The sequence below is a fragment of the Bombina bombina genome, chromosome 5 (genome assembly GCF_027579735.1).
Source record: "Bombina bombina isolate aBomBom1 chromosome 5, aBomBom1.pri, whole genome shotgun sequence".
In the NCBI taxonomy this organism is placed as follows: domain Eukaryota; kingdom Metazoa; phylum Chordata; class Amphibia; order Anura; family Bombinatoridae; genus Bombina; species Bombina bombina.
In genome coordinates this window covers 866367849-866382989 of record NC_069503.1, presented here as the reverse complement: position 1 = coordinate 866382989, position 15141 = coordinate 866367849, and the positions used below count along the sequence as shown (strand labels likewise).

The window sequence follows — 15141 nt, the reverse complement described above, 5'->3', positions numbered from 1 at the left end:
TTTATAGTGTTGTAGATTGAGCAGATACATTTTTTGTACTTCCTGGATCTTTGGATATGCTATGTTATCCTCTGAAGTTTATTCACCTAGAAGTGAAGAGATCTGCATGCCAGGAATTTTTAAAGATGGGTACACTTTAAAGGGATAGTAAAGAAAAATGTAACATTCATGATTCAGTTAGAGAATGACATTTTAAACAACTTTGCAAGTTACTTATATTATTAGATTTGCTTCCTTTTCTTGGTATCCTTTATTGAAGTGTAAACCTAGGTAAGTTTAGGAGCAGCAGCTACAACGAGCTAGCTTAACAAATCAGGTGAGCCACTGAGAAAAGGCACACATGTGCGATTACCAATCACCAGCTAGCTCCCAGTAGATCATTGCTGTTTATAAGCCTACCTATGTATGATTTTAAGGTTTTTGGATTTAGCAACTTATTTATGAACACACTGACACTTAAAATGAAAATAACTGTCTAAAAAAATGTTATAATTCTGTGATCTGCTCTCTGCATTAATTTAATTAAGTTATAGTTCAAGTCTAGCTCTATTGCGCTAGAATTTATTGACATATATACTGTCAGTAACTACTAGCATAGAGAAAATGTATATCAAGCACATGATAGATGAGAAATCAAATATGTTAAAATATGCTACTAAACAGGTTTTAGTGTGAAAAGGGGCTAATGCAGTTAAAACATAGTAAATACATGTGTGTACAATATGAGCACCACTATCTAATTATGAAAATGTGCACATTTTTTTTCTTAGTTAGAATCAAAAAACCTTGATATGCCTGTACCTTATTAACATAAAACGTAGAAAAATATGGAACAAAGTAATAGTATAATGTCACTTTAAATATTTTCAGTGATCTAAAATTTAGCGAAGCAAATTTGCATCAACTTCATTCTGAATAATAGAAACTCCGGTAAAATAGCTGACTTAGAGAAAAGCAGGGCTTACAAACAAAAGCAGAGAATTTGGGGTGTATTTTTAAGGGGGTTCTTTTTCAGGTTGTTTATTTTAAACATTTTTAATTTTCAGTATTTTTTAATGTAACTGATGACTATGAGCAAATTTAATTTAAATTATTTGAATTTTTTCACAAGTGTATATAATTTGTTTCTAATAATTAGCTTGTTCTTTGCACTTCATCCTGAAATCTTCTGTGATGCCACCCCTCTTGATACTCAGTTTTTATTTCTTGAGAGGACATTTTCCCCTCTCATCCAATCAGCATCTAACCATATGGCTTGCATATATCTATGAGCTGTATGACGTAGCAGAGCTTTATATTTGCTTTGGTGCACAAATATTTTTCACCAGACAGGCCGTACGCATGTGCATGTATGATAATTTACATGTGTAGTATCGGCCAAAGAGGATTCCCTATTACATAGGTGTAAACACTGATTATTATAATATTATATGGCCTTTTATTCCCAATGTTAAAAAAGCCTTAACAATATTAATAAAGAGAAAAATTAAAGGGATACTAAACGCAATTTTTTTTCTTTCATCATTAATATAGAGCATGCAATTTTAAGCAACTTTCTAATTTACTCTTAACTTTAACTTTTTGGTTCAGCACCCTGGCTACATATAGCCACCAATCAGCAAGCGCTACCCAGGTGCTGAACCAAAAATGTGCTGGATTCTAAGATACAAGATACAAAGAGAAAAAAGAAAAATTGATAATAGGAGTAAATTAGAAAATGTATAAATATTCCATGTTCTATCTAAATCATGAAAGAAAAAAAATTGGGTTTAATATCCCTTAAGGATGGTGGTTTGGCAGGGTGAGAGACATTACAGATGATATTCAAATGAGTTAAATTACAAACCACAAGCTTTAATAAACAATACCAAAAGAACAAAGCAATTTTAATAATAGAAGTGAATTAGAAAATTGCTTGAAATCTATCGATTCTTGCTCACCGTAATGCCAGGTGGACAGGATCCCCAGAGTGAATCTTACCTGCCCAGCTTTTAATAAATGGGGCCAATTGGGTGAACCAATGTCAAGAGGCATAATTTATTGAAAAACATACCTAGGTATGGTCAGGAACAGCAATGAACTACTGGGAGCTAGCTGCTGACTGGGGACTGCACATATATGCCTCTTGTCATTGATTCACCAGGTAGGGATGACTTAAGAAATGTCACATTAGAAAGTATAGTGGAAAGTACACCAAGTAGCAGCAGAAAGCACATGAACATTAAATGTATGACAACAAATGCAAGAAGCATGACAGGTAAAATGGGGGAGCTGACACTCTTAGTTGCAGAAGAGGACTATGATGTTATCAGTATAACTGAAACTTGGTGGGATGATTCACATGACTGGGCAGTTAACTTAGAGGGGTATACATTATTTAGGAGGGACAGGAATAATAAAAGGGGTGGAGGAATCTGCATGTATATTAAACCTGACCTTAAACCTACAATAAGGGAAGGTATTTATGATACAAGTGACAATGTAGAGACCCTGTGGGTTGAAATAAAGAGTGGGGGGGAAAATCCTAAAAAAATATTACTAGGAACATGCTACAAGCCTCCCAACATTAGTGACCCGGAGGAAACTCAACTACTTATCCAAATAGGTAAGGCTGCTAATAACAGTGCTGTAATTATGGGAGATTTTAACTACCCTGATATAAACTGGGCCAATGAAACTAGTAATTCAGCTAAGGGGGATAGATTTTTAAATGTTCTCAGGGATAACTTCTTGTCACAATTAATAGAGGAGCCAACTAGGAGTAAAGCTATATTGGATTTAGTGCTATCAAACAATACAGATATAATATCAAACATAGAAGTTAAAGAACATTTGGGTAACAGTGATCATAACATGGTCACATTTGAAATCTCTTTTCATATGCAGTGTTTTAAAGGCTTAACTAAGACTTTTAATTTCAAGAAAGCAAAATTCAACGATTTAAGGAAATCATTAAATAATATAAATTGGGACAATGTATTTTCTAATAAAAATACAGAGGATAAATGGATAATATTTAAAAATTTGTTAAATAAATATACATATCAATACATACCATATGGTTATAAAAATAAAAATAAAAAAACTAAGCCGTTATGGCTAAATAAAAATGTGTTAAAAGAAATTAGGAAAAAACGTAGGGCATTTAAATTATTAAAAGAAAATAGTACAGACTCAGCATACAATATTTATAAGGAATGTAACAAAGCATGCAAAAAAGCAATCAAATTAGCCAAAATTGAAAATGAAAAATTAATTGCCAAGGATTCTAAGTCTAACCCTAAAAGGTTCTTTAAGTACATAAATAGCAAAAAATCTAAGAAGGATAATATAGGTACATTAAAATGTGTGGAGGGTAGCATGATAAATAATGACAGGGAGAAGGCTGAGGTACTAAACCAGTTTTTTTCTTCAGTATACACAAGAGAGGAACCATTGAATGATACTTTGGAACAGAATAGAACATGCCAGTCCATACCACTAACTGGGTTTTGTTTAGAGGATATCAGGAAAAAACTAAAAAATATTAAGGTAAATAAAACTCCAGGCCCAGATGGAATACACCCAAGGGTGTTAAGTGAACTTAGCACTGTTATAGACAAACCTTTACTCTTAATTTTTCAAGACTCATTATCCTCAGGCATGGTACCCCAGGATTGGCGTAAAGCTGATGTGGTGCCACTCTTCAAAAAGGGAAGCAGGGATGATCCAGGAAGCTATAGACCAGTTAGTCTGACATCAATAGTGGGGAAGATATTTGAATGGATTATAAGGGATTATATTGATGAGCATATTCGTGTAAACAAGATTATGAGTTCTAATCAGCATGGCTTTAGGAGAAATAGATCATGTCAAACTAATCTAATTAGATTCTACGAGGAAGTAAGTAAAAATATAGATAAAGGGGAATCAGTTGATGTGATATACTTAGATTTTGCAAATGCATTTGATACAGTGCCACATGAGAGATTAATGCACAAAATTAAGGGACTGGGAATAGCTGAAAATGTTAGCTCATGGATAAATAACTGGATAAAAGATAGGGAGCAACGAGTAGCAGTAAATGGATCATACTCAGATTGGACAAAGGTAATCAGTGGCGTCCCCCAGGGATCAGTACTGGGCCCTGTTCTTTTTAATATTTTTATAAATGACTTGGAGCAAGGATTAAATAGCGACATCTCTATTTTTGCAGATGATACTAAGTTAAGTAAGGTCATTAGGTCAGAGCAGGATGAACTCTCTTGCAAAGGGATTTGCTAAAATTAGAACTATGGGCAAGTGAATGGAAAATGAGATTTAATACGGAAAAATGTAAGGTTCTACATTTTGGAAGTAAAAATAAGCAGGCTATGTATTTTTTAAATGGGACAAGACTTAGCCAAACACAGGAGGAAAGGGATTTGGGAGTAGTAATAGATAACAAGCTAAAGATGAGTGCACAATGCAGGGCAGCGGCTTCAAAGGCTAATAAGATACTAGCATGTATTAAAAGAGGCATTGATTCAAGGGAGGAAAGCATAATTCTGTCATTATATAAAGCCCTGGTAAGACCTCACCTTGAGTTTGGAGTGCAGTTCTGGGGACCGATTGCTAAAAAAGATATTGCAGAACTAGAAAAAGTTCAGAGAAGGGCCACAAAGCTAATAAGGGGATTGGAGAAATTAACCTATGAGGAGAGGCTAGCCAAACTGGGTCTGTTCTCTTTAGAAAAAAGGCGCTTGAGAGGTGACATGATTACTTTATATAAATATATTCAAGGCCCATATACAGAGATGGCAGAAGCTCTTTTTATTCCAAGAAAATTGGTTCTGACAAGAGGTCATAATTTAAGGTTGGAGGAAAGGAGATTTAATCTCCTGCAACGGAAACGTTTTTTCACTGTAAGAGCAATAAAATTGTGGAACTCATTACCAAAGGAGGTAGTGAATGCCAATACCATAGATACATTTAAAAATAGTCTGGATAAATTTCTGTATATAAACAAAATTCATGGATATGATTGCTAGTATTAAATGGGTCACATTTTAATGGGGTTATTTAAGCTTAACTGGAGCTTTTTGTAAGTATTTTAGATTTGTATAGGTTGAACTCGATGGACTTCAGTCTTTTTTCAACCTTATCTACTACTATGTTTCCAGTAGTGCATTGCTGCTGCTTCACCAAGTGATATTTTCGAACAACATTTCATGCATTAGCAGCTTAAATATGTAGTTTTTTCGATTAAAATTTCAAATTGCAGAAATAAGCATGTGTGAGTAGGAAAACTTATTTAAAGAGCCATAATACCCAAATGTTTAAACACTTGAAAGTGATGCAGCATAGCTGTAAAATGCTGACTAGAAAATATCACCTGAACATCTCTATGTAAAAAAGAAAGATATTTTACCTCAAAAGTTCCTCAGTAGCCACATCCCATTGTAAAGGACTTCTAAGCAGCATTTTAGTGTGTCTGTCCTGGGACATCTTAGGGGATGAGCCTCGTGAACTCTCATATTATTTCACCAATCAGGTAAAGGAAGCTTACTATGAAATCTCATGAGAGTTAAGTCAAATCTCATGAGATCACAGTAAGAGTTCATGACCTCAGCACTGCTGATGCCGATTGGCTGCTGTTCATTTCTTCATTTTATTTTTATTTTTACCTGCAGCTGGGAGCAGCTGAGTATAACTTTTTACACAGAATTTACTACTGCTGAGCTGAGGAGATTGTGAGGTAAAATATCTTCCTTTTTTATATAGAGATGCTCAGGTGATATTTTCCTGTGAGCTTTTTACAGTTATACTTCATCAGTTTCATGTGATTTAGCATTTGAGTATTATGTCCCTTTAAGAGTCAATCGTTATTGGAGAAACTTATATATAAAAATATACACGCAATAGGTGGGCAGAGCTTGGAGGCCATTTTTGGATTCTAACGAACAATGAATATTTAAATGTACTTTTTACAAACTTATAGACGTGGCACCAGTTGCAAGATGCTTTTCTAGTATGTAACAATAAGTAATCAAAATTATGTATTGGGTCTAGAATGTGCCTTTAAATTGTTTGCAATTAAATACACTCTGGGAATGAAAAGTAAATATGAGGGCTGCACTACAATAAATGTGAATTTAGAGAAATAAATGCAAACAGGCTGAGGGTGGCGCAAGTCTGTGGGATAGAGAAAACATTTTGGGGCCTATTTATCAAGCTCCGGATGGGGCTTGAGGGCCGGTGTTTCTGGCGAGCCTGCAGGATCGCCAGAAACACCAGTTATGAAGCAGCGCTGCTCCATAACCTTTTGCATACAAAGAGAGAAGCGCTCTACCAGGAACGAACAACAGCTCAGTGGCTTGTTCTATGGCGATTTACCACCCGGAAGCAGCCTCTTTTAGACCAGTGTGCTTTTCACAGAAGAAAACTTTCCTGAAGTATATCAGTCTGATCCCGCCAAGTAAGGTCAGTCCAGCCCCGAAATACCAGGCAATTCTCCTCTGAACAAGGAACATGACAACCCCAGACGATCGTTTCGGCCTCCTATGGGCCTCGTCAGTGAGGTGCAGCCACATTCCTCTAAGCACACTGGGCAAGGAGTCCACGTCTGGTTTCCCCCATCATCCATAGGGAGACTTCCCCAGGGTCATAATCATTTGCATACAAAGAGAGAAGTGCTCTACCAGGAACGAACAACAGCTCAGTGGCTTGTTCTATGGCGATTTACCACCCGGAAGCAGCCTCTTTTAGACCAGTGTGCTTTTCACAGAAGAAAACTTTCCTGAAGTATATCAGTCTGATCCCGCCAAGTAAGGTCAGTCCAGCCCCAAAATACCAGGCAATTCTCCTCTGAACAAGGAACATGACAACCCCAGACGATCGTTTCGGCCTCCTATGGGCCTCGTCAGTGAGGTGCAGCCACATTCCTCTAAGCACACTGGGCAAGGAGTCCACGTCTGGTTTCCCCCATCACCCATAGGGAGACTTCCCCAGGGTAATAATCATTTGCATACAAAGAGAGACGCGCTCTACCAGGAACGAACAACAGCTCAGTGGCTTGTTCTATGGCGATTTACCACCCGGAAGCAGCCTCTTTTAGACCAGTGTGCTTTTCACAGAAGAAAACTTTCCTGAAGTATATCAGTCTGATCCCGCCAAGTAAGGTCAGTCCAGCCCCGAAATACCAGGCAATTCTCCTCTGAACAAGGAACATGACAACCCCAGACGATCGTTTCGGCCTCCTATGGGCCTCGTCAGTGAGGTGCAGCCACATTCCTCTAAGCACACTGGGCAAGGAGTCCACGTCTGGTTTCCCCCATCACCCATAGGGAGACTTCCCCAGGGTCATAATCATTTGCATACAAAGAGAGAAGCGCTCTACCAGGAACGAACAACAGCTCAGTGGCTTGTTCTATGGCGATTTACCACCCGGAACCATAACCTGTCCGCCTGCTCTGAGCAGACGGACAGACATAGCCGCAATTCAACCCAATTGAGTACAATCCGGTTGACTGACATCCCCTGCTGGCGGCCGATTGGCTGCAAATCTGCAGGGGGCGGCGTTGCAATGCTGAATACGGAGAGCGTATTGCTTTCCATATTCAGCAAGGTCTGTCAGACCTGATCCGCACTGTCTGATCAGGTCCGACAGACCTTTATTAAATAGGCCCCTATGTATGTCCCCATTTATGCAGCATATTGCACTGTATTGAAAATAACGATTTAAAGGGAAACAAAGATTACATCTGCTGTTATCTGCAAATAAAAAAATTATTTTATTTCCTGCTTCCGTATTTTTTATCTTGCTAAAAGGACAATAAAATAACTGCCATTATTTACTCTGATAACAAATAACTTGCTTGCCGCCGATTAATGATGTCAGTAATTGTGTTTATGCTCATGTAAAAATGTATAGAAGTAAGGTTTTCAGATGAGGACAAGATATAAATGATGTGCAATCATTCTGCTATTATTATATGAACGAGTGGATAAACTGATTTAAAGGGACAGTCTAGTCCAAAATAAACTTTCATCAATCAGATAGGGCATGTAATTTTCAACAACTTTCCATTTTACTTTTATCACCAATTTTGCTTTGTTCTCTTGGTATTCTTAGTTAAATGCTAAACCTAGAAGGTTCATATGCTAATTTAATAGACCTTGAAGGCCGCCTCTTATCTGAATGCATTTTGACTGTTTTTCACCACTAGAGCGAGTTAGTTCAGGTGTGTCATATAGACAACATTGTGCTCACGCATGTGGAGTTACCTATGCGTAAGCACTGATTGGCTAAAATGCAAGTCTGTCAAAAGAACTGAAATAAGGGAGCAGTCTGCAGAGGCTTATTTACAAGGCAATCACAGAGGTAAAAAGTGTTTTAATATAGCTGTGTTGGTTATGCAAAACTAGGGATTGGGTTATAAAGGGATTATCTATCTTGTTAAACAATATAAATTCTGGTGTAGACTGTCCGTCCCTTTAAAATAAAAAAATATATGACAAAACAAAGCATAAAAAGTTATTTTGGTAAACAAGAGACAAAAACTTACAGCAGTTATATAAGCGATTCAATTTTTGGAGATCATAGTCACTGAAGTCCATACGCTGTCCAATGACATCACTGAAGTCTGCAATCCTCGTTACAATGGTTGGATCGGAGCCATTTTGAAAAGCCGTCTTGCTATAGTGCATAACAGATGTGTAGTCATAAGGGACATTTAAGGCGCTGGATCGGGTATCATTGTATTTATTAAAATTGTTCTCACGCCCTGTAAAAAGGAATATCATTTAGGTACTTCCTTTTATCTCATTTAAATAGGTTATCTCAATTTATTGATGTATCTTGTTAATTACCGCTATAAAATACCACATTTTATAATGTACTTGTACTGCTAATATAAAGGTCACACATACCAAATTACAATATTGTCTTTAATTGTATTTCTTCATGAGGCATATCATAAATTGTGTATACGTAACTAAAGAGAGATAGATGCAAATAGTGCAGAGCGAAACATACAATACAATTACAGCAAAATTAGATGCAATAGTTGTGTGAGTTGGTTTATATGAAATACAAACATAGTAAGACAATAGGTTTTCTGTTCAAGTATAATAAATTGTGAACAATTTCTTTTTGATAAGTCTCAACTTTAAAGGGACATAAAACCCAATTTTTTATTTTCTGATTCAGATAGATTATACATTTTTAAACAACTTTCCAATTTACTTCTGTTATCAATTTTGCTTTATTCTTTTAGTATCTTTTATTGAACAAGCAGCAATGCACTCCTGAGAGCTGTCGGAACACATTGGTAAGCAAATGAAAATAGGAATAAAAGTTCAGCCACTAATCAGTAGCTAGCTCCAAACTCCTGAGCCTACCTAGATATGCTTTTCAACAAATGATACCAAGAGAATAAAGCAAATTAGATAATAAAAGTAAATTGTAAAGTTGTTTAAAACTGTGTGGTCTACCTGAATCATGAAAGAAAAATGTTGGGTTTCATGGCCCTTTAATTTACAATTGTTGTTTATAACAGCTCTGCTGTTCTGTTTGGTGTGGAATGTGTATCACATGTTTTATGTAAGGATGATAAAAATGATTTAGTTTACAAATTGTGGTGAAATTATTATTTTGTGTAATTTGTGTGTCATTCATTTTTCTTTTAAATTCTAACATCCCAAGGACTATATTTTTTCATAAAACAGTGATATAAATGTAAATATATGAGGGATTTAGGGATACACATACAGTCTACATGTAGTACAATACCTGTATATGCAAGTGCCATGCTTAAATATCCCCTTTTATAGGTTAGCAGCCCTAATTTTTTGTGACTTTCTCAAATACATTATATTGATTGAATTACACAAGAAAATGCTGAAAAGAATAGTAATTTGGCAATAAAGTCTAAAATTTAGTTTATACTTCATAACATTATGATGTGTCAGCTGATTGATTTATATGAAGCAGAGACACAGTATTACCAGACTGAATCTTCTCCCAGATAATGCTGACATAGTCATCTCGGTCAGAACGTGACTGCTCATGCCAGAATCCCAGTGAATGAAGGAACTCGTGCTGAATAGTAGCTATCCTATCGCAGTTAGTTCCCAAAGATAGCTGTTGTTTTCCTCTGCGTAAGTTCCCAACATATGAGTAACATCTAATGATACAAATGGTACTAGCTTATTTTAAAGATAGTGTTACAACAATATCTTTACACACAGTTTCCTATAACAAGGTCAGTAAAGAGTAGTTGCATTGTATACGCTGAAAAGATTTATTTTATACAGAAGAATAACGTGAAGGTTACTTTAAAAAAAGAAGATGAAAGCACCATAAACTGATGGAGAACTTAATTTAAATAAAATATTGTATAACATTTTTTTTTTATTTCATAAATAGCATTTTGTTGGGATTAAACAGTTTTTAGTAACTAAAAAATACTCTGATAAGTTGGAGGACTTCCTCAGTCCAATTTTTTTCTTTCATGATTCGGCTAGGCCGTGTGATTTTAAACAGCTTTCCAATTTATTGCTATTAGTTTGTTTTGTTCTCTTGATATCCTTTGTTGAAAAGGATACCTAGGTACATAGGTTAGCTCAGGAGCTGTTAATTGATGGCTGCACATATATACCTTATGTTATTGGTTCCCAGCAAGCATCCAGTAGTGCATTGCTTCTTCTTCAACAAAGGATACCAAGAGAATGAAGTAAATTAGATAATAGCAGTAAATTTGAAAGCTATTTAAAACGGTATGCTCTATCTGAATAATTTTTTGGGTTCCATGTCCCTTTAAGGTAAAGATTAGGAGTGTGTTGGCAATAACTTGCCTTAATTGTTTGCTTTTTTTAGATTAAAAACCACTCTCATAACAGCATGGTCCCATACTTTGCTAAAAAGTCTGTTTGTGTCTAACCCAAGATCTTCTCTACAGCTTAGTCAATCCTATTCCAGTTTAGTGTTTCAGAGTGTATGCATATGTAGGTTTGTAGAACTGCTGCAGGCAGTAGCAATGCCACGTACTTTGCTATAAGTTAACCATTTAATATGAAAGTTGATATATTTTTGATTAATACAATTTCTAACATTTCTTCTCAGTCCGACTCCTGCATGTGAAAAAGTCCTGTATGGCCCCTCAGCTGAAAACCCAGACTTAAAGTTTCATTTTATTATTGTTTTATATTTAAAAAGATAAATATGTTGTGTGATTTCATGTTTTTTATTATTTATACACTGTTGATTATTGGTTGAAACAAAAACGTGTGCATCAAGATCTCTAGACCCTCTTGGGAAAAAAAGTGCAAGAGAAGTAATACATATATTTTTTATTTCAAATATTGTTCTTCTACCAGTTCCAAAATAAGTAACTTAAAGGGCTTTAAAAAGAAATTAATAACATAACCTGCAAAAAAACCTGTAGTTTCGGAATGTTTTAAGACTCAAAATATCAATTTAACATCTCTCATACCCACTGTCCTTGAACACAGAGATGTAGTTAGGTTCTCCTTCCCAAGGCTTGAAATCAATGCATGTTTTAAGTCGGTAACGTTCAAATGCTTCCAGAACAAGCGCTTTAGCATTAATTTCTGAAAAACAAAAGCCAAGCTAATGATCTGATCATATTGCTCACCTTTTATTCATGTGTAATATGTATAGCATATAAATAATAATGGTATTAACAGAAAGTTTATGGTTTTAAAGGGACATCAAATCCAAATTTAATTTAATTATCGTACAATTTTAACAGACTTTTCTGATTATTTCTGTTAGGAAATTTACTTTGTTCTCTTGGTATCCTTTGTTGGAAATCCTACCTAGGTAGGATCAGGAAAAGCAATGCACTACTGAGAACTTGCTGGCGATTGGTGGCTTTACACATATGCCTCTTTTCTTGGGCTCCCCAGATGTACTCAGCTAGGGTTAGCATTGCTAATATGGAGCTGACTTTAACTACTCAGGGGTTAAACACATAGCTAAATGCAAGAATTAGAGCAGCAATAAAAACGCTCTAACACATCAGAGTCTTTTCCTTTTGCACATTTTTGTCCCTTTAATGAATACATATTGGTAGATTAATATATCTGCTTGTCATAGTTATCACTGTAAGAAAATATTATACACATTCCACTGTTCTGTGAAATCTTCAATTACAAATTTAACTTGGGCAAAAATGCTATGAAGATGGAATCATTTTCTTTATATACTGTAACAATATGACAACTGGTTTCTTAATGTTTTTTTTTTATTGGTTACCATTTCAGTAGCTCTTAGTGTAATAAGAGATTGTGGTACTGATCCTTCTACAATCAAAACAATAATTCATATGGAAATGTAAGCAATTCTTGTCTCTTTTTTTTACTAATGCTGTTATTTATACTAACTAGTTTAACAAGTTAATCTTATACAACGTACTACTGAGAGCAAGAAAAGGGTTTAAACTCACCCAAGCTGTCCTCCAAAAAATATGGAACTGGTATTGGCCATCTGTATTGGTCACCAATGATTGAGTTTCTTTCCTTTATCTGTATGATAAAAAAAAGCACACACAATATAATTTGAATGGTAAGAGGCAAAATAAGTGCTGTATGTTTTTTGCAAACACTGACATTAGTAAGTTTGGATATTTATCTCCTGTGTTTTAGGCTACTTTGGTGTTGATTTATCAGCCCCTTTAGCAGGCTTCGCCTGCCTACGACTGCAGGTTCTCACAAGAGAACCTGCAGTCCGTATTTAAGAAGCAGCGGTCATCAGACCTCTGCATCCCTAACCTTTGAGGTGGCGAATTTCATTCTCCCCGGTCTCATCCAACTGGGGAGATTTACAGCTCCTGCCCACGCGTGATTGGCTGTGCGCGGGCAGGGGGCGGGATTGCACGCAAGCGCAAAATAGTGCTCATGTGTAATGCTGAATTCCAGCAGCAGAATTCAGCATGCCAGAGGCGAGCTGCGGTGCAGCTTGATAAATCAACCCCTTTGTGTTCACCAAAAAAATTAGATAGTATCCTAAAGGATACAATTAAAGAGAATTTCTATGATTAAAAAGTCCATTGTGTTCAAATTAGACCAAAAATAAAGTGGATAGAAAGCATATAAGAGGCCCATAAAAAAGATAATAAAATCAGTTCTTTGTTCACCACCAATAGTCTGACAAGAGCCTTGGTGTATGGAGAAGAGAGAAATATTAGTCCAAATGGAGTTCTTATATTTTCAATTTGTGCCAAATCATCACATCTAAAGGGTATAGGATGGAGATATTCCCTAGTGTGTCAATGTAATTCCATATCTAGTACACTCAAAGGCACTAGAAAAAAAGCCTCATCCACCAATTTCTGGCTAGATATTCTTATTCTAATAGAAATTCAATCAAGAGACACTCACTCCACAGGGCTTCACAAAACATAACTGTACAGATCTCAAAAATGTATATGCACTAAACAGCAGTTACTTGTATATACAGTCTTTAACGTGTTTCATCATAAAGTAATTTGTATATAGGCTAATACAGCACTAACCTGGGACACTAAATCCCATTAAAGATACTTCATTCTCAATTAATATATAAAGTAGAAAAAAAATTAAAGAGCCATCCCCTTATCATGAGGTGCGCTCTCCAGTCTCCACCACCGATTTCACTGAGTGTCTCACATGCAGCGCCGGGAGGAAGTGATCATCCTGGTGGTTTGTGCCTGCACTTTTTATTTCTACCTCTAGATGTCACTGTTCTGTTATAGCTAAATGTATATAGTTACTGCATTTGTCTCTAGACTTTTCTCCCTCTTCCTGAGCTCTAGTGCAGTGTGAGACATAGCAGCAGACATGATATAGGTGAGTTGTGCAGACTCCGTACTTTATATTGTGCAGACTCCCAAACTTTATATTGTGCAGACTCCCATACTTTATATTGTGCAGACTCCCATACTTTATATTGTGCAGACTCCCAAACTATATATTGTGCAGACTCCCATAATTTATATTGTGCAGACTCCCAAACTTTATATTGTGCAGACTCCCATACTTTATATTGTGCAGACCCCTAAACTCTATATTGTGCAGACTCCCAAACTCTATATTGTACAGACTCCTAAAATCTATATTGTGCCGACTCCTAAACTCTATATTGTGCGGACTCCCAAACTCTATATTGTGCAGACTCCCAAACTCTATATTGTGCAGACTCCTATACTCTATATTGTGCAGACTCCCAAACTCTCTATTGTGCAGACTCACAAACTCTCTATTGTGCAGACTCACAAACTCTCTATTGTGCAGACTCCCAAACTCTCTATTGTGCAGACTCCCAAACTCTAAATTGTGCAGACTCCCATACTCTAAATTGTGCAGACTCCCATACTCTATATTGTGCAGACTCCCATACTCTATATTGTGCAGACTCCCAAACTCTATATTGTGCAGACACCCAAACTCTATATTGTGCAGAATCCCATACTCTCTATTGTGCAGACTCCCAAACTCTCTATTGTGCAGACTCCCATACTCTATATTGTACAGACTCCCATACTCTATATTGTACAGACTCCCATACTCCATATTGTGCAGACTCCCATACTCTATATTGTGCAGATTCTCATACTCTATATTGTGCAGACTGCCATACTCTATATTGTGCAGACTCCCATACTCTATATTGTGCAGACTCCCATACTTTATATTGTGCAGACTCCCATACTTTATAGCTATAAGATGGGTAATATATATTTATACATGCAAGGTTCATCTTGTCTTTTTTATTTATATGTGTATTGTTTTTCTCACATACTTTTTTAGATATTTCATAATTAGAGCACTGCGGAATTCTGAATTGGGGGGCTAGAGGGTACAATAGTGAGGTGGTATAGTGAGATACAATACAGAGGTGGTACAGTGAGGTACTATAGTCAATCCCTACTGTAGTGGTGAAAGAGACTCAGTCAGTGCTAATCAGTTAGGGGGCTCAATACTTGCCTTGCCCTGGGCGCTGACAAACCACGCTATGCCACTATTGTGCAGACCCCAAACTCTCTATTGTGCAGACTCCCAAACTCTATATTGTGCAGACTCCTATACTCTATATTGTGCAGACTCCCAAACTTTATATTGTGCAGACTCCCAAACTCTCTATTGTGCAGACTCCCAAACTCTCTATTGTGCAGACTCCCA

The 15141-nt window shown here is 36.4% G+C and overlaps 1 protein-coding gene across 1 annotated transcript in view; it reads right to left on the bottom strand.

Moving 5' to 3' along the window:
* The window catches only part of MEP1B (meprin A subunit beta), a 129861-nt gene that overhangs the window by 71267 nt on the left and 43453 nt on the right, over positions 1 to 15141 (bottom strand). Inside the window, exons 5-8 of the mRNA XM_053713136.1 lie at positions 12429 to 12507; positions 11454 to 11571; positions 9967 to 10145; positions 8526 to 8744 (exon numbers count right to left, since the gene is read on the bottom strand). Coding sequence (XP_053569111.1) covers positions 8526 to 8744; positions 9967 to 10145; positions 11454 to 11571; positions 12429 to 12507 — 595 coding nt within the window. The remainder of the gene's footprint in view (positions 1 to 8525; positions 8745 to 9966; positions 10146 to 11453; positions 11572 to 12428; positions 12508 to 15141) is intronic.